Source organism: Carassius auratus, chromosome 39 (assembly GCF_003368295.1).
Source record: "Carassius auratus strain Wakin chromosome 39, ASM336829v1, whole genome shotgun sequence".
Classification (NCBI taxonomy): Eukaryota; Metazoa; Chordata; class Actinopteri; order Cypriniformes; family Cyprinidae; genus Carassius; species Carassius auratus.
The window spans coordinates 10,832,904-10,852,816 of NC_039281.1; the positions used below are offsets into that span (position 1 = coordinate 10,832,904).

The following is a 19,913-nucleotide window of genomic DNA, read 5'->3' on the forward strand; positions in this document are numbered from 1 at the left end:
AATGTATTTGACATTTGTAAATATATTCTACTGTTGCATAAAAGAAATTGCTGTCAAATAAATGACAGATGTTACAAATATATAATATACTGTAAATGTAATTTAATATATTATTATTGTTTTTAATTTCAGTGCGTTTTAAATTTCTAGTTCCGTTCTATTGTTGTATTACAGAAATTTTATCAAAATGCATCAGATTTGTTGGACTATATAAACTATAGAGAATGGAAAACTTAAATTTAATAAACTATAAATAAACAATAAATAATTACAAATAAATCCCCAAAATAATTATTTGTCCTTACCCTTATAACCATTCGCCTGCATTTAAAGTCTGTAACTCTTGCAAAGTGAAGTTAGCGTGCATGTCGGCATCTCGACCTAGAAATGTCTCCTTCACATCAGTTGTTCGTAGCAGAAAACTTGGACCATCATCATGCATAAGAAAAGGCTTCATGTCCTTACTGGAAAAAGTATAGACCATAGGATTATTATATACACGTGTCTCACACATACACAAACACCATCTCTCTCATACACAAATAGAATTATTTATTTAGGGTTTTCGGCATAATCTGTTACCTGAGTTGCACATCTGTTTCAAACGCCACAACACCACACTCCATACTCTTCCTGAATGACATCATAGTGTTCTCTGGGGCCAGCCTAAATACATAATTACCATATATTATGAAACAATTATATACATGATTTAAAACATAGTATGTACACAAAATAAGATAAACGTATCGATTTTCTGTGCCACCACAGCATAGGATTTCTTTGTTTTACTTATTTAATGAACATGTGTTCTTAATTATATGTTCTGGGCTTGTTACCACAGTGGAAAAACAGCTTTAAAAAGAGGGGAAAAACACTGCCAAAGACGATTATTGTACCACATAAATGTTCAGGTTTCCATATCCTATTTAAAGTCAAGTCACCTTTATTTGTAAAGCGTACTGGTTGTGAATAAGAATACAAAATTAATTCAAACGCTATAACATCTGTGTTCTTCACATGCTTCTGTTTTTAATCAGTTAACCTTGAGTGTCCTGGTGAACGCTGCGAGATCAAACATACAGAGCTTCAGATGTCACTCCACCCTCCCTGACGCTGGAATTTAACAGGTTCATGAATTGTAGATAGTCAGTTATTCAAATGGCATTTCTGGATGGGGGCTACTTGTTTTGTAAGGACTGTAAATGTTTTCACTTTGATTATTGTATCACTAAAATGCTAATGTTTGAAAAATCGGAGCAGAATGACATTGTCATAAATTACATTCCCCCAAGTTGATAGCTTACAACCTGCTATAATCAACATAATCCTAAAAGGATTCAGAAGCTATAGCAGATGATTCATCTTGTGGCACGTCAAATTTAGTTTAATAAAATAATGTTTAAATCCTCAGGCAGTTCAGCAATGACATGAACAAACAGTGAAAACCAGATTTTGATGGGCACGCCAGTGTAAACACTTTTTAACAAAGGGAAGGAATGTCAAAAGGAAAGTTACAACTCAGGCATTAACACTTACCATCGGAGCACCGCGATGTCCGACGAGGGCAGGTTTTGGGGGAAGATTACTGGTAATGCATGGAGAGCAGATTGCAAGAGGACACAGGAACACCGCAGCGGACACTACCAGGAAGGTCACCATTATAAAAACCTTACAAGCTACACAGACAAAGACATAAAAAATAAAAAAAATACTCAGACACTCAGTACAAACACTTTAGCATGATTAAAAGACATCACTGGTGCTGACTTTCACATTTACATAGACTGGTAATATTAAAGTTGTAAGGTACATTCTCAGTAAAAACATCAATTGTGATCAAATCTGTTCCTGACGAACAAAATCAAGTCCCAACCTGCAGTTTTTCTCATTTGTTTCACTCATATTTACATCACAACAGGGAAGATCTGCGATGCATGCAGACTGTGATTCATGCAGACTTTAAGAGTATTGATATATATAAAGTAATATTATAATATAACATTTCTGTAATAAGCTGAATGTTTTGTACACTGTAAAGATAATGCACAGGTCAAATTATAAAATGATTGAATTGAAATCAATTTTAAATGGCCAAGACTTTATCTATTGGGTGAATAGCGATGTAATAATGTGCATTCAGAAAGAAACTTTAAGCTACTGTAAGCTGTTTTGGAGGCACTGACCAGCTGTTTGAGCTGTGTGATAACTCTGGAACACCAGCCAGCTGATCAAGGTCAAAGCCACCACAGCACCCAGCTGCAGGAAAGGAGCAGTGGCCTATGGGAAACCAAAGAGGGGAATTTAATGTATTGTACAGTACAACAATAGTGGTGTAACTGGAGATGTGGACAACTGAGTGACATTTTTGAGATAAATACAATATAATATAACATTATGCTGAGGGATATGCTAGCTATTGGTGTAAAATATCACACTGCCATTTAGACTAGATAAGTGAACAGGAAATGCAATGAGAACCAGCTGCAAAGACAAAAAAACAGACAATGTACTAGCACTGAAATGATGAATGGTTGAAGGCTGGTTTCGGCTTCTTACCTGAAATGACATATAGATGGTTTGCCATTCCTCTTTCCATTTTATACAAAATCCAGCGGTGCCTAAAGTAACAGTGAGCAGACCCAAAAAACAGAAACACCTGAACAGAGAACAGAGAATTATTAACATACCGAGATCATTCATTAACTAAAAATTCAATAAATTGTTACTAAAGTTTTAAAGGTAACAAATATTAGACCGTTTCCTCAACTATGAGCACCGAGGTCTTTTTAAAGCTAATTTTATAGTCCACTTTTTATGTATCCTTACATTTACAAGTTAAGTTCACAAATAAAATATATTGCTTTAATTGTTACTTTGAGTCTTGAGTTATTATTTTGGAACACTAAAACATGGTAGATTCATACATGGCACTAATAAATAGAATAAGGATTACAGTGTTCATGTAAAAATATAAAATAAAATTGTATATAACATACCACTGCTATACATAAAATAATCTATGCATAAGGCATTTAAGTAGTAGCAAAAATACATTTTTTTTAAATGAATTAATTTTTAAAAAAAAGTCTCAATACCATTTAAAGTTGGAAGGGTAAAGAGTACCTTATGCAGCCAGTGTAAATCCAAGGGCTCTCTGATTGCTAAGTGTAGCAACCCAAATACCTGAAATAAAATAATTATCTCATTGGTACAGTCATTACATACTACCAGCCATACAATCATAACATGCTACCAGCTGAGCAATCTGGATCACATGCTCTCTTCTTACCAGTAGAAGGAGGCAGTATGTGGCCAGCACGGCAGAAATGATCATCACTATCATGTACCAGTTCACCCATTTTTTTAATGCTTTGAAGGCTTGACTGCAGGAGGAAAATGAAGCAACATGGAAGAACGACAACCAGGTATTACTTGGAAACACTGTGCCAATGGATTACAGTGTGGTCATATAATTATCATGCATGTAATTGTGTTTATGTGCTCACCAGTTCACATCATTGTGGTCGTTGAAGGCAATAAAACAAACGTACATCCAACTCAGGGCAAGTATGGACACAAAAGACAGAAAGGAGAGCCAGCAGCAAGCCCTCTATTTAGAAACAAAGCAAGAATGCACACTTCAAACATCTCTTTTCTTTTTCAGATACAGTAGGTCTTCTCTTTGTCATTTTTGCCGAAACTAACAAATGCATGAGCCGTTAAAAGAAGAAAACGTTTATTTATAACTTTCCCTCAGTGCTCCACCTGTGTGCGTGTGATGATTTAAAGTCATAGGTTAACCACAAATAAGTGCCCGGGGGTGGGGGTGTTGGGTGGAGATGGTGACATGCCTTCTCATGTCGAGTTTCGCTTATTGATCGTAATATTCAAAAGTGGGGCCAATCTCCAATCTGAGTGGTTACTATAATTATTAAAAGTTTCACACAGGGTTCACAAAAATCTGAATGCAGCGGTAATTGTTTCTGACACAAATCAAAGGAATTCAAAGCCTTGCTTTTGTATTCAGGATACTAATTAACCTACTTTTCTGCTATGCATAAGCTTTGTTCTCATTTAAAAGGGAAGAGCATTTACATGATAATAGTTCATTACGGAGGAAATCAATGACAACAGTTTTCTTTGATTTTTTTCTACATTCATTATACATGGTATACTATTCCGCCTCTCTCAACTGATTGTGTCAAGCTAATAAAAAGTGAAAACTCTGTCTGCAGATGCTAAGAGATAATGCGTACATCATTGATGTTCAACGTCACTTTCCTATATGGAAAAATGTGATTATAAATGCAAAATGTAAAGACCAAAGTCTCACGTTTCGGTCTCCTTTTGGACTGGTCCAGTGACAGCTGTAGATTCCTCTGAGGCAGGTTCGGGAGATCGAGAGCATCATCTTTTTTCCACATCTAATGATGCCAGCTGAATGTATGCAGAAGAACAGGGGTCTCGTCCAGTGTGTAGTGAGGTTAACTCATTTATACTGCAGGTGTTTGATATGGAATGACTCACTTCACACCTGAAACTAGTAGGAGGGGAGAGAATACAAAAGATGGTGATTATGCAAGGAAACCTGTTCTTAGCTCAAAACAGAACTGAACTCACAATGCATGGTTTAATTCGTTAAAAGTCTTTGAATTAGGGTGAGAGAGAGAGAAAGTATAAACGATGTGACTCCAGTCACATGACACAGCAGGTACGGAAAGGTTACATTTAATTATGGAGGAGCGTCTTTGCTTTCAAAAGCCCTGGAGCAGAAAACTACAAGACAACCTGTGGGGAAGATCTCATATCAATCACTCATTTTTAAGAACATTCTGTCCTTTTATTTCCCAACTCCGCTTAACTGCTACTGTTTTGTAAATGATAAATATGAATTAAAATATAACCTGTTTTTCCTACATCCTATAATCAAACGTTGCCTGATGGCAACAAATTATATGAACATATGAACAACTGACATGAGAAATTAAAGCTTATTCTGAGCCAGTGAAAGGCCTTGGCATTGTTTTGACAGGTTGTGCAGAAAATGAAATATAATCTGCAATGTTATGAAGACTTTCTTCCTGTGGAGGATAATTGTTGTTGTTTTTTTAGTTTTCAAGGTTCAATGGATGTAAAGCTCATGATCAGATAAACTAAGCAATAAATGTCTGAAGTGCTAAAGGCATCTCTGTAAGGAGATGGTAAGCACAAAAGGAAGGGTAAATCGTATCAGAACTAAAATATAAGTGCTTTACTTGTAAGTGCTTGTACAAGTATTTTAACATTTGTATAAATGCACAGTTAAAAAGCATAACTAATGTCTACATTAATAATAAAAATACATTTTCTTGAGCACCAAATCGGCATATTAGAATGATTTGAAGGATAGAAGGATCATGGGACACTGAAGATTGGAGTAATGATGCTTAATTTAGATTTGCATCACAGGAATAAATGACATCTTAAAATATATTAAATTAGTAGAGCATTGTGTAAGCAGTGCAAAAGGTCGTGGGTTCAATTCTCAGGGAACTCACAAACTGGTAAAAAATGTAAATAAAAACGAGAAAGTATAGACTAAATGCACTGTAAGTTGTTTTGCATAAAAGAGACTGCTAAATACATAAATGTAATGGAAAGTTGACATTAACACTTCGTGTCACCAGATCTTGATTTATCTAGTCTTCACTTAGCAGACCTATCAATGCAGTTACATAAATATAAAAGTATGAAATGTTAAAGACATTCACTCTTCAATGTGTTTATTGTCTGTCCGCCAGGTAAAAAAAAGTTACATTATCAAAAAGCCTGTGATGGCAGTGAAAGCCGTAACTAAACATTCCCAATGCAAGTACTTGTGGACTGTCAGATCTGAGTCACTGATAAAAAGTTTAGATAATAAACTATTCCAGCATGAAGGATACACACCTATCTTAAAGCTATTTGAAATCTGAAAGCACCGTCACATGTGGTAACCATTGCTGCGTACAGCAGTTTCTTTTAAAGGACATAGGGTTTTTGTCAACTTTGACACACTTCACAAACCCCTGGGGCGAAATTAGTTCTTCAGACTTGACAAAGAAGAAAAGAAACCTGTCAAGTGTTTAGTGGATGTTCTGGCTCTTAAGACAGGTATGGCAGCACTTTTAATAAGTCACTTAACTCACCATTTCAGGTCAGACAACAAGTACTCTGTCAACTGCAGCTCTTATTTATGAATAAATGACCTGCTGGCCTTAAGCCATCATGCTTATTTAACAGGTTGTACCTCACTAATACCTCACACACTTCTCAGAGAAGACAACTGCTCCTTAGTCATGTTTAAAGCCCTAGTTCGGATTCATTTTCAAGGGTCTTTTCTTTCCGTATGAATTGATTTCTAGGAATTTGTCTTATTATTATTCAAAGGGTCTTGCAAAAACTTTTCTTACTTTCTAAAACAACAATAGTAAAATTTTAATTAATTTTCTCTTGGGTTTATGTTCATTTAAGTACATTTATAAATGCATTTATACAAATTATTAAAATATATTTGAAACAAGTATGACTTTTTCTGATCTCAAAAACTGAGCCATAACAAAAAAGAGAAAAATCTACTTTAACAGGGTCAACAGATAGGAGTGCTACAGACTGTTTAAAAAAAATCTAACTTAACCCCCAGTAGAGGATCTTTAAGAACAAATTGTGATCTTTCTATTAAAATATTTAGCAATAGGAGCACAAAAAAAGGAAAAAACATTTAAGTAGGCAGCCTGGAGACACATTGCAAATATTTTACTTCCAAAAGAATCTGTAGCCATTTTTAAATAGTCAAAGAAAGAAATCAGGTTTGCGCGTAGACAAACTATGCATTATTTTCACAGACATTATGAACTTAGTAAAACACTGAAACACATCAATAACATTACAACTTTAGTAAATCCACTCCATCATCAGGCTTTCACTGTGTGTTCATACTATTAGAAAGCAAATGAAAAGTGCTGCAAAAACAAACATCACACTGCTATTTAACCCATCAGACATGTAGGCACCACTTTTAAGCATTTCAGAATGGGGGGGGGAATGTTTTTTATTTCAAGAAAGGCTAATTTGGAAATATAAGGTAGAAAAAGAAAGGAAAATAAAAGCAGTCTATGCAAAACTGTATGTAAAACCACACATAAATCAACTGGCCAAGTCAATGCACATGTTGTATAGCACTGTGCATGTGACTTGTTGTGAAGGAAAAGTAACCAGTTAAATATAATTTTCATGGAACCTCTGAATTTCACTTTCTTCATTAAACTTAAACTATAGACTCTGATACAAAAGTATTTGCCCATGCATTTTCATAGAACATACAATATATCAAACTAAGCACGTGCTCTGCCTTATAAGAGGTCAATCTTTCTTTATGAAAGCATTTAAGTAGTGTTGGGAACTCAGAAACGAAGACCAGGAGACTCTTGGGTAATCTTCAGCAGGATTCTTTTATTGAGAACGCTCTGCGTGGCGCTGCAGTCATCAAGAGGTCTAACTTGTTCTTAAGACATTGTAGATTATATACATTTTAAGGGGGTGGGATACACAGAGGTGGAGTCAACCTAAACATAGCATGCAAATGCAATACAGGGGTCAGCCTGATACTGGCCTTTTTCCCATCTTTGATCTTGTCAGCATAACAGTGTCATTTAAATACAGAGGTGTCTGACAGTATCACTGATATCTTAACATTATCATAGAGACAAAAGGCACAGCTGTGTCTTGAGCTTAAAAAGAGCCAAATGGCAAGGAAAAGCACAAAGACAAAAGGACATTATCTCAGACACCTGATTTTCCTGATTTACCTCAAAATGTATATCAAAACGTTTTCAGTTCATATGCTATTACATTGGAACCTAGTTTTAACATTTTATAAATTTTTAATCCCACAGTAGCTATCTATCATCATGCTGACTTGTGAGAGATTTCAACCCATTCTAAAACTAATTGACATGCAACCTCAGATCTTGATCTGCAGTCCAGTGACATCACGGGACATTTTTTGTGTCATTTTTTAACCCAAGGGTATAAAATACTAAAATAGTACTAAAATATTGTTAAGGTTAAATTTAGTTTAACACAACGACCTTCAGAGACACATTTCTCTGCAAATTCGCAACAACCTGTAACTTCTTATATATATATAATTCTTATATATAATTATATAATTATAACTTATATATAGGCTTTATAATTTCTAAATCCAGGTAAACATTTAAGGGAAAACGTTTTTCCCTTAAACGTCATGATAATCCGTGATTTGCAAAAATTCAGAACTTTTGTTTTGTACAAATGTGCAGTGGTAGATTTGGTTTACAGAATGCTTTATCACCTGTATTGACACGCACACCTGACGATATTCAGCTCGCATGCCTTTCCGTAATCAGAACACATCACGTGTTGGAGAGACCGAACTGATTATTGAGTTGGAACCTTACCTTGCTTAAAAAGTACCATTTGATATTGAAGTCCCCGTCAGAGTCTCAAACTTCAGCACTTCTCGGCTGTCTGTGCGCTCGCCTCGAACTAACGCTGAGACTTAAATCCCGTGGACTGAATTTCAATGAGGCGGTGACAGTGAAAGCGCTTTCCATTCCCTGCAGCTTTGTATGTATGGACCTATGAGTGCAGTTCAGCAGAGGGCAGAGTTTTCGAATAAGAAACCTTAAAAGAGTAACGAGTAAAAGAAATTGCCAGGGTCAAAGCCAAATGTCATGTATTATCTTCAGGAGGACTACTGCACCAGTTTGGAGACCATTGTTAATATATATATATATATATATATATATATATATATATATATATAGGCCTATATATATATATATATTTTTTTTTTTTTTAACGAATTTAGAGTTTTTTTTATTAATCAATCCCGTGTGCATGTTTTTTTTATGTACGTTTCTGTATACATTTGCATATTTTGTTCTGTGTAATAATGAAAGAAAGAGCACCTGGTTTAAGTTTTTAGTTCAAGGGGAAAAAAGAGCATTTGGTAGCCTATAATCTTACCAATATTTTAATGTAAAAATAACATAGCCTGTATGGGGCTAATAAAAACATCTAATTTATAGAAAATTTATATAATATGATTTATAGCTAATAAGCCAATACGTGATCAGCCTTTCCCCCTCTTTATTTACATTCGCATAAAAATTATAGGAATGCATCCATAAACATGTATAGTCTAAGGGGCAAAAAACGACAAAAATGAAATTGAAATAAACTGATCAGAATAAAAAAAAAAGTAATATAGTTTACTATTTTACAGATAAAGTTCTGTGTTAGTACTGAAAGAGTTTCCATAGGCTATAGCTCTTGAGTACAGTAATGGAAACAAAATGTAATGTAAATGTTATATTTATATGTGAAGATTTAGATTTGGAATTTTTTGGTTTTCTAAAAAGCACGCGCCCAGATTGTATATTTCTTAATGTAGCCTATTGTTTTATCAAAATGTGACATTCACGTCTTTCCAAGCAGAGGTAGAGTAAAGAAAAAAGAACAAGTGTTTATTTGCAGTTGAAGTTTTAGGTGATTGTCAGTTTCACTAAGGCCTAGTTAATTATTTTTCGTTTCTACAGTAAAATACATTTAGGCTACAGTATAAGCTGATAAACCAAAGCCACTGCTTCCGTTTTAGCATCAACAGTCCCCGACTAGGGGGCAAAAAGGTTGACTACTGTTGACATACTTTTTTTTCCAGAGTTAGTATTTGAAAGACAATTTCTGATTAGTCACATACATAGAAGTCTTGCATACAAAGCGCTACTGAAAACATCCTTCAGGTCTTTTTTTTTATTAAATGGAAAGAAACAGCAGAGCTCCAGAAACTAAAAACAAACCATGATCTTAGGATGCTTTTATAGCAACGGGAAACGGACTTGTCCCAATATCAATAGTTTCTTTAACTCTCCATATTCTGGTTGAAGAAAAAAAAAAAGAAGAAGAAAAAAAAGAGAGAAAAGTGCTGGTCACATGGTCTGTAGGAGGGCGGGGCTAATGGTTCGCTCGAGGAGTTCTTGGTGAGTTGACGGACAAAAACAAATCTGTCGCGCAAAAACAGCTGTATATACTGCTTGTCTTTCTTTTAGTATGAGCATATTTGTAACGCCAGTTTATTCTCACAGTGTTTTGATTATTTGAATGGCCTCTGGCTCATTGTGCAGTGCATCTTGTGTTTACTGTTGAGTGTTAGCAAGCTAGCCTGCTGTATTCGTTGTACAATGAGAACCGTAGAGAGTGTATTTACACCCAATTGATTATAAATCTTTGTTAATTTCATGCTTCAGCAATCAGTATATTCACAGTTTTTTTTATTATTATTTAGTATTTAAAAGTAAAAAAAAAAAAAAAAAAAAAACATTACAGTTAAAATATATCGAGGACGATTGAGAATCATAATTTCACCGTTTTTGTCGCAACCTCAATTCTAGCTCGAAAAACATGGACCAAAAGATTCCGTACGATGATTATCAGCTGCCAGTAGTGTTTCTTCCTTCCTATGAGAGCCCTCCTGCATGGATCCCTCCACAAGAGGTGGCTGTTATTGAACACTTCGTTTCCAGCTCATCTTTTGTGATCACATTGACCTAATTTACATATTTCTTTCTCACAATCAGAGGATACATCACCCTGACTACAACAATGAGCTCACTCAGTTCCTACCTCGCACTGTAGTGTTAAATAAGCCCCCCGGTGCACAACTGGGCTTCAATATACGTGGAGGAAAGGCCTCCCAGCTTGGTATCTTTATTTCAAAGGTCAGTTTTGCCGATTAAAACCTTCTTTATCTTTTGGCTAAAGAACTGACTTCATCATCTTGGTCTTTCTCATAATGTTTTGAAAGGTGGTGCCAGATTCAGATGCCCATAGGGCAGGACTGCAAGAGGGTGATCAGGTGCTTTCTGTCAATGACGTGGACTTTCAAGACATTGAGCATTCAAAGGTAAGATCTGAGATGTCAGTCGGACAGACAGAAACATGCTGGATGTCTCGTCTTCTAAGTAGTGTCAGTGTGATCTTGATTTCTTTCTTAGGCTGTGGAGATTTTAAAGACCGCGAGAGAGATTTTGATGAAGGTTCGATACTTCCCTTACAGTGAGTATTATTTTCATCCTTCCCTTGAGATACAAAAAATCAGACATGATGGTTTCAGTATTTAGTGAAAATTCCACTATAAGCAGCTATTAACAGTTATTGTCATTATTTAGCACAAGTCGGTTCACTATGGATACAAATCAGTTCAGTAACTGTTGATGTTGCAAACCATTTGAATTCAGCTGTAAAGTAGCTCTACTGAAGACAGTGGTGCAATCCAGCACATTTCAAGTTTTGTTCTCATATGTGGCAGTAGTGAGCATTTTAGTTAACAGATTCAGTTGGAGAACCTGACACAAATGTGCTGTGCAACTGTTTTCTAGACTACCAGCGGCAGAAGGAGAGGACTGTACACTAGGTGGCAGAGCTGGCCTTCACGATGCAGCTGATGAGGCGTTGATGTGTCTGTGAAACCTTTAGCTGCCCTGCATCATCTTCCTCCCACTAACTATTTTCTCTGACTAAGAGACTGCTCAAAGAAATCATCTTCAAACACTTTGCGACATGCCTGGTGATTCACAGCTTCTTCAACCACAGTGGTGGTTTTGAGCTGTGCCAGTTTTGAATGCAGCTGGCCGAATTTTCAGATACTTTCCCCTCTTCTGTTTTCTCATCATTTCCTTTATAAATAAGCATATTCTATGAGATACACCATATTGCCAAAAGTATTGGGACACCCCTCCAAATCATTGAAATCAGGTGTTCCATTCACTTCCATGGCCACAGATGTATAAAATCAAGCACCTAGGCATGCAGACTGCTTCTACAAACATTTGTGAAAGAATGGATCGCTTTCAGGAGCTCAGTAAATTCAAGCATGGTACCGTGAAAGGTTGCCACCTGTGCAATAAGTCCATTTTTTAAATATCCTCACTACTAAATATTCCACGGTCAACTGTTAGTGGTATTATAACAAAGTAGAAGCAATTGGGAACAATGTGGCAGGCCACGTGTGCAGAAGTACACTTACATCACCAAGTGCAATGCAAAGTGTCGGATGCAGTTGTGTAAAGCACGCTGCTACTGGCCTCTAGAGCCGTGGAGATGAGTTCTCTGGAGTGACCAATCACATTTCTCTGTCTGGCAATCTGATGGATGATTTGGTGTTTGGCAGTTGCCAGGAGAACAGCACTTGCCTGACTATTGTGCCAGGTGTAAAGTTTGGTGGATGGGGGATTATAGTGTGGGGTTGTTTTTCAGGGGTTGGGCTTAACCCCTTAGTTCCAGTCAAACTGTCTATAGCAAGTTTGGTGTAGAGGAACTTGACTGGCCTGCACAGAGTCCTGTCCTCAACTTGATAAAACACCTTTGGGATTAATTAGAGTGGACACTGTGAGCCAGGCCTTCTCGTCCAACATCGGTGCCTAAACTCACAAATGTGCTTATTGAAGAATGGTCAAAAAGTCCCATAAACACATTCCTAAACCAATTCCTAAAACAACTCCATATTAAACCCTACAAAGTAAGAATGGGATGTCATTAAAGTTCAAGTGCATGTAAAAGCAGGTGTCCCAGAACATTTGGCAATAAAGTGTGTCGTGCATATGAAAAGAAAACATGGCAGATGTGTTATTTATTAAATTAAATTACTATAGACGTTTGCATCATGATAAAATTATGATCTGCTATTGATATCTTCACTTAGAGGCATTTATTAAATGAAGCTGATATTTTGTTTAATATATCATATATTATTTTAATAAATAGATCTTTATTTGTGATTGCTTTTCAGTTTTGTATTCCAAAGCAAAGCAGTTGTTTAATGATTGATGCCCTGCTGACAAACACATTTCTGCTGACTAATTAGTTGTCATTAAATCAGTGTGCTCATGCAAAGTATTTTTTGTGCTCATTTTTAAATATGAACCTGTATGATGAAAAGTCTCATAAAGTGGGGAGGGGAAAATGCAAGAAGGGAATATTATATTCTCAGAGCTTGTTACGTGGTTACACTTACATTTATGTTAGGTAGTGTGGCTTTGTTAATTATCTGTACTAAGTAGAGGAACTAAATATAAACTAAGTGTTATTATTAAAGCTATTAAAGGAATAGTTCACCTAAAAATGAAAATGTATTCACCCTCAAGCCATCCAAGAGGTAGATTAGTTTGTTTCCTTATCAGAATAGTTTTGGTTAAGTTAGCATAACATGACTTGCTCACCAATAGATCACCTGCAGTGTGTGACTAGTGGGGCGGGGCCGAGAGATGTGGGAACGAGCGAGGCCGGTAGAGTGATTGGGAAATCCGCGACACCTGCGCCCAACCACCGGTCTTGAGACCCACAGAGGAGATGGAAGGATATAAAACTGGATCGACGATAGTGAAGGACGAGAGAGGACCAGGCCTGGGCCATTATTTTATGTTTTGCTTTTTATTTATGCGCACCAGTCGTCTGGGAGGGGCTGGTGCGCTGTTTTGTAGTGATGGGTCGTTCGCGAATGAGCCGACTCTAAGAGCCAGCTCTTTAAGGTGAACGACGGGAGCTGGCTCGCATATCTGAAGAGCCGACTCTATTTAAAATATATATATATATATATATATATATAGCCTATAGAAATTAAATCATTATGTAATAATGAAATAATGAATGCATTTTATTTTATTTAAAATAATTGACTAATTCAAAGAACAAAAAAATATATTTCGACTGTCTGATCAGCCTCACATTCTGTTCCTGTCAATCATACACGAGGTTTCAACCAATTACACGGCATGAGGGAGGGGCCAAGCCATCACACACACACACACACACACACAGTGTCAAACTCAGAGGAGAGGAAAAACACAACTGCTTTTGAAAACAAAACAAAAGCAGGAAAATGAGTCGGAAGCACAGCCGCATTTGGAATAATTGTAATGATCATCAGCCCTTCGAAAGTAAGGCAGCTTGCATTTCTGAACGCAAATCTATCATAAAATAAAATATGATCAGCATTGTGTGTGTGTTCATGTTAGTTATACAAAACAGAACTAGTGAGATAGTTCATGCTGACTACATAACATGCCAAAAAAGAGGGACCAGTTTAATCCTTTCAGTTATTTATTTTTCTTTAATATGGGTTCTATTATGTTGTTCAGATTCAGATTGTATTTGTTTTGTAATGTTGTTTCTATACATTCAAAAGTTGTAATTTAAATGCAAATGTTTAATAGTATTCTTTTTTCATAACAAATCAATGCATTTTTAAAGAAATTGTGAGTATGATTTAATTTAATAATTTAATTAGAATAGTTTTCACACTAATCATAGTCAAAACGTTGTTTTTAAAGAGCCATTTGTGAGCCAAAAGAGCCGGCTCTTTTCAGTGAGCTGAGTCAAATGATCCGGCTCACGAAAAAGAGCCGAAATGCCCATCACTACTGTTTTGTGTTTATTTGTTATTAATAAAGTTTCATTTTGATTGTGCGCTGGTTCCCGCCTCCTTCTTCCGGGTTTCGGCACCACTGTAATAATAAAACTCCATATTCATCCGGAAGAAGGACACCGGCGCACAATCAAAATGAAACTTTAATAATCACAAATAAACACAAAACAGCGCACCAGCCCGATCCCGGACGACTGTTGCGCATAAATAAAAAGCAAAACATAAAATAATGGCTCAGGCCTGGTCCTCTCTCGTCGCTCCAGTTTTATATCCTTCCATCTCCTCTGTGGGACTCAAGACCAGCGGTGGGGCGCAGGTGTCGCGGATTTCCCAATCACTCTACCGGCCCCGCCCCACTCGTCACACAGTGAATTTTGAATTTTATTTTATTTTATTATTCTAATATAGCTTCTGCTGTGTTATTGGAGCTCAGTGGAACAGATGGCTGTTTATATGCCAACACCAGGTATTATACCATGATAATGTAAACTAGTATTGTGCAGCGTCATTAATAAACACACTAAAAGATGCTGCATTATTATTAGGAGGAAAAAAATCATCCAAAAGCATTTTGAACTTTATTTAAAATGTTCAAAGTATATTACCCTTCAGTGAGTTAGAACTTCATATTCATACAATTCAAGTTATCAAACACACAAATGTACATATCCATCCTTCATCAGAAAGAAAAACATCAATAATATGGGAAACTTTGTTCCGCTGTTATCATGTTATTGCTAATGACATTTTCTTTCCTGTTCAAGGGCACATAACAGAAGTACAGAAAAGCTCTATTATCACATTCCTCTTCCTTCTGATTTCTTCTGCCTGTTACAGGCAAATGAACTAATACCACTTCAAGTAATAAATCTTGAGGTAATACCACATTGTGTCTTGGACTGCTTTACAGGGCCTTTAACAGGTCTTCTCTTGGTTGCTCGGTGTCAAATCATTTTCACACACGTCAATACAGACACACTTCTTTGAAAAGGCACACAGACATAAATACACAAACACAAAAGAATGACATTGAGAGGAACCTCTCCCCTACCATGGAGACTTAAAAAAAAGATCTAATTTATGACAATGAACCACCTTCAAATGGTTTTAAATTAAGAAGCAGAGCTGCTTAATGTTTTCTTTTGTTCAAGTAAGCACCATTATCGCATATGCGATGCCCTAAGCAACTCAAGACATGGATAATGGAATGTGCAGATCTGTGCATCGGTGATTGTAAACACTTACTCTGTGCGTGTGAAGAAGGAATGTTGGCATCAGTGAGCTATAAGTGTGCTGAGAGGTAACTGGACTGACCCTGTCACACGGAGCAGAGTTAAAGACTGTCCATTTATATCAACCTTTCTTTGAGCCATTTTAGCTACTATCCTCATTCTCTTTAGCATCCTTTGTCAAGCTCTCATCCACGTTCTCGAGCGAGTCTATGCGCTGGATGGACAGCTCTGCTGGATCCATCATGGGCAGTTCACTCTGTATGGGGTCAAGCCAGGGCTTATGATCTGGAGAATTCGCTGCTTTCCACGCAGGGTAGTTTTGACCGGCTTGATGGACGCTTCTTAAGACCTGTGGAATGACACGAGAATGAGGGAGTGGTACTAGTATCAGCGGAAGCGGCACTGAACTTTGTTTTTTTTTCGTTCTTGTGTAACCCAGACAATGAAATGGAATCCAGTTATACTTCATTTTCAAGCTGTGCAGTGACTCAAATTTCAGCTAGTCTTTTTTTCCTCATGCAGAGCTATAAATAAACAGTGTTTCTGGTTTCTGTCTTGGTCTTGAGAATTTTTGGCAGCACAGTGTGAAATACTGCCTATAAAGTCTGACTAACATTGTTTTGTTTTAATACAACAGTATTACTACACAAGAAACAAACCACTTACAGTAATCCACAAATAAATAAAAATTATGTTTCAAATAAGTGATTTTCTATTGAACTTTCTATTTTTAAAAAAGTATCACGGTTTCCACAGAAATATTATGCAGCACAACATTTTCAACACTGATAATAATAATAATAATAATAATAATAATAATAATAATAATAATAAATGTTTCTTGAGCAGCAAATATCATATTAGAATTTTTTTTCTGAAGGATCACATGACACTAAAGACTGGAGTAATGATGCTGAAAATTCAGCTTTGCAATTTGAGGAATAAATTACATTTTAAAATATATTTTATAAAAACAGAAAACAGTTTATTTAAATTGAAATAATATTTCACAGTATTACTTTTCTACTGTATTTTTGATTAAATGAATGCAACCTTGGTAAGCATGAGATGCAAAACATTTTTGAACGGTAGTGTACATGTCCACTTATGAATAAAATCTTAACACTTGGGGCCTGTACCATGATGTTAGCTGAACAAATTCAGAGTTACAGGATTAGTTTTGAGTTGACAAAACCAAACCTCTCCAATCCGGCTTTGTTGGTACCATGATGCTGCTCATCAACTTTTTTCAATAACTCAGGTTTTGATCATGAGTTTGTGGAGCACGTGCATGGATGTTTGACAGCAGTGGCAAACAGCCAATCACATGCCTCGCAGCACAGAGCAAGTGTGATTCAATTCTCGCAAGAGAGCCAGCGAGATTCAAAACTCTTTTGCTAAAAGTTAAGAGATTGAAGAATATGAAGAATTTAAATGCATTTACACTGAAGTAAAGCACCCAGAACAAATCCTGCCTCGGAGCAGGTTAGCTGTGGGGTGTAACTTAGTAAGGCAATAAACACTGCTAAAAGCCAAGCCACTTCGATGGTACTTAAAACCCAGGATTGGTGCAAACTAATTCTTCATGGCTTCATGGTACAAGCCCCTGATTAATAGTCAATGGAAAGACAAACACCTTAGTGTTCAATAATAGTTTATAAACACCAAGCATGATGAACAGTCCACGTTATCAGTGCCCTTTGGACAGAGAAACTGTCTGGGAACACTGCAAACAACCCCACCATCTGCAGTAATAATTCACAAGACTATGAAACGCCAAAAAAACAAAGCCACAATGCAATGTAAGACTGAGATCCTGTTCTTAATCAGAAGAACATCTACATCATTGTTATCTTTGGATAACAATCTCACTCAGACTCAGTGAGGGCTGAAGAATTATTAAAAGGCGTTTCTAACAAGTGTAAAACGCCACTGCTTGCTGTGTCAGTGATTATCATGAATGATTAATACAGAAAAGAGATTTGTATTAAATAGGAGCTTAAGCGACACTCTCTTCTGTAAATAAAGAGAATGACTGTAGTCATGCAGCCTACAGACAGAACAAGACAAACAAGTTTCACTTTGGCACAGCAAGTGCTTTGTGAGCGTCTTCAATACAAGCTCTTCCAGTAGGTTTCCATGGTAACAACTGTGATGTCACAAGCCTTAAACACAGTCCTATATAAAAAGTCACTCACATCCTCAAAAAGTACATCTATAGAAACAATAGAAAGACACAAAATATGTTTACTTACTTTTGGAGCCAGGACCTGAGATCCTTTGTTGACCACCCACTTTGGAAGAGACCCTAAAAGATGAAAAAATAATTACAAAACGGCGACAAATTAAAGTCTTACAATGTAAATAAACGATGGGTGAACCAGGGAATCTGTTTATACCTCTGGGATCCGCTTGTGAGAGGTACGTGAAAATGCAGCTGTTGGACCCCGTTGGTTTGATCAGGTAACCCGTCAGAAGGGAAACGGCCCTTACCAGATCCTTCCGTGGGGGATATTTCTAAAATGACAGCAAGACTTTATTAAAATCTATTTTTACATTTGTAAATGCATGTATTAATATGTTATAATTGTTTAATGAGCATAATTTTTCATGTTAAAATATTTCTTCTACACTCATTTGAGTTTGGATGGATGAAAACTTGTTCGAAAACAGTCATTATTTTGCATTTCGCAGTTGTTTTGGCACCACTAGTGAAGCAGACGACGCATTTTACCTTTAAGTAAATCTGATATTTCACTAGCTCTTAATCAACGTATGTAACACAAAACGTATGATAACAGAAGGCGTAAGTAAATAAGAGACGTACCGGATGTTTCACTGAGAAGTTAATGATCACATATTTGATTTTCAGATGCCTGCCAAGTGCGCAGGGTCACCACATCTCTGTTCTTCAATGGGCTTGGGCAGCGCCCTGGGAATAAAGAATAAAAAAAGGTGTTGTTGTTTCAAAATGTTATTAACAGTGTTAGGTGACTAGCACTGAGACTAACGAAATCCTAAAAGATAAACTAGAATGACCGTAAGATAAGAAATAACTCTCAATGATTGATAAAAATGTATACGATTACATGACTCACATGAATAGTAGCCCACATCAGCATTAGCAGCTAGACGAGCGATGTCAAAACTCTCAAGCATTGTAGGGTCCCATGTCTTCCGGTACAAGCCGTCATGAAGCACGTCAAACATAGTGGCAGCCGAAACATCCTTTATGTTCATTCTGCACTGCATTGGAAACAAGGCATTACATTAGTGTTGTTATGGCAGCAGTACACACTGAACTGGTCATGTAAATTAAATTGAAATGTAGTACAGGGGAAATGTAAAGATATTGTGGGGGCCCATTGAAAATATATGCAAAATGAATAAATAAATAAAAATTTATAACCACACACCCCAGCTACTATTAAATTATGTATAACCACTGACCCGTTAAACATGTTATGATGTAGTAATATTAATGTTCCTACCAAAAGTTATAACATTTTTATAAAGCACACGAAGTTATAAACAGTTAGATGCTGGCAAACATCTTACCTTGATTTTGTGCACTTTGGATAAGTTTCCTTTGCTGTTTGTAGAAGCTGATAAAGGGGCCACCTCGACCCAGACCTCCATGTCATTTTTATCATATTTACTGACCCAGTTCTCCGTGGACAAGCATTGTCTTTTGAATTCATTGAACATGGATTCATCTGGAATTATACCCGTACCGCGAGACATACCTGAAACAGCAGATTCACCGATCAAAAACACTGCGAGAAATACAGATCCGTCTGAGGGAACTTGCTTCAACCAAGATTAAGTATCTTTGTACTGTTCGCAAAGGGTGAGGTGTAACTATTATAGTCACAGAATAACCTTTCAAGCTCGACAAGATTTTTCTGACAAATTCCTCACCTGGCGTCAGCTCCTGCGCGTGGAAAACTCTCGTCACCACTTCCGGGAGTAGAACAGGTGTATTACACCACTGCAAAGTGCGCAGCTAGTCAACCAGCACTGAACCACAGTGATTTAGCACACTGACATGATCCTGATTTATATTCACAGGCTTTTATGTTTTCAAGACTGATGAAAATCTGGCACGAATTGGGTGTGTCGGACCGCCCGTGTTGATTGGTCAGTTGGGTTCAGGTCCAGTGGTCTCTACTGCTCCACTGATTAGCATGATC

General features: G+C 36.7%; 2 protein-coding genes and 1 pseudogene across 2 annotated transcripts; 1 reads left to right on the forward strand and 2 right to left on the reverse strand.

Annotated features, from left to right (window-relative positions):
* Positions 1-307: 307 nt before the first annotated feature.
* LOC113058034 (glycerophosphoinositol inositolphosphodiesterase GDPD2-like) lies at positions 308-8,482 on the reverse strand. Its single transcript, XM_026225698.1, has 10 exons — positions 8,463-8,482; positions 4,337-4,543; positions 3,510-3,613; positions 3,293-3,386; positions 3,125-3,186; positions 2,560-2,656; positions 2,187-2,280; positions 1,540-1,679; positions 583-665; positions 308-464 (listed from the first exon to the last, which is right to left on the reverse strand). The coding sequence occupies exons 2-10, from the start codon at positions 4,412-4,414 to the stop codon at positions 308-310; spliced, it is 909 nt and encodes a 302-aa protein (XP_026081483.1). The 5' UTR covers positions 4,415-4,543; positions 8,463-8,482.
* A 1,494-nt stretch (positions 8,483-9,976) lies between these two features.
* LOC113057889 (PDZ domain-containing protein 11-like) lies at positions 9,977-11,667 on the forward strand. Its single transcript, XM_026225459.1, has 6 exons — positions 9,977-10,046; positions 10,458-10,560; positions 10,644-10,784; positions 10,871-10,969; positions 11,061-11,121; positions 11,445-11,667. Exons 1-6 carry the CDS (start codon positions 10,000-10,002, stop codon positions 11,477-11,479), a joined length of 486 nt encoding a protein of 161 aa, XP_026081244.1. The 5' UTR covers positions 9,977-9,999; the 3' UTR covers positions 11,480-11,667.
* Positions 11,668-15,590: 3,923 nt separating this feature from the next.
* LOC113057890 (START domain-containing protein 10-like) lies at positions 15,591-19,775 on the reverse strand (annotated as a pseudogene).
* Between the last annotated feature and the right edge of the window lie 138 nt (positions 19,776-19,913).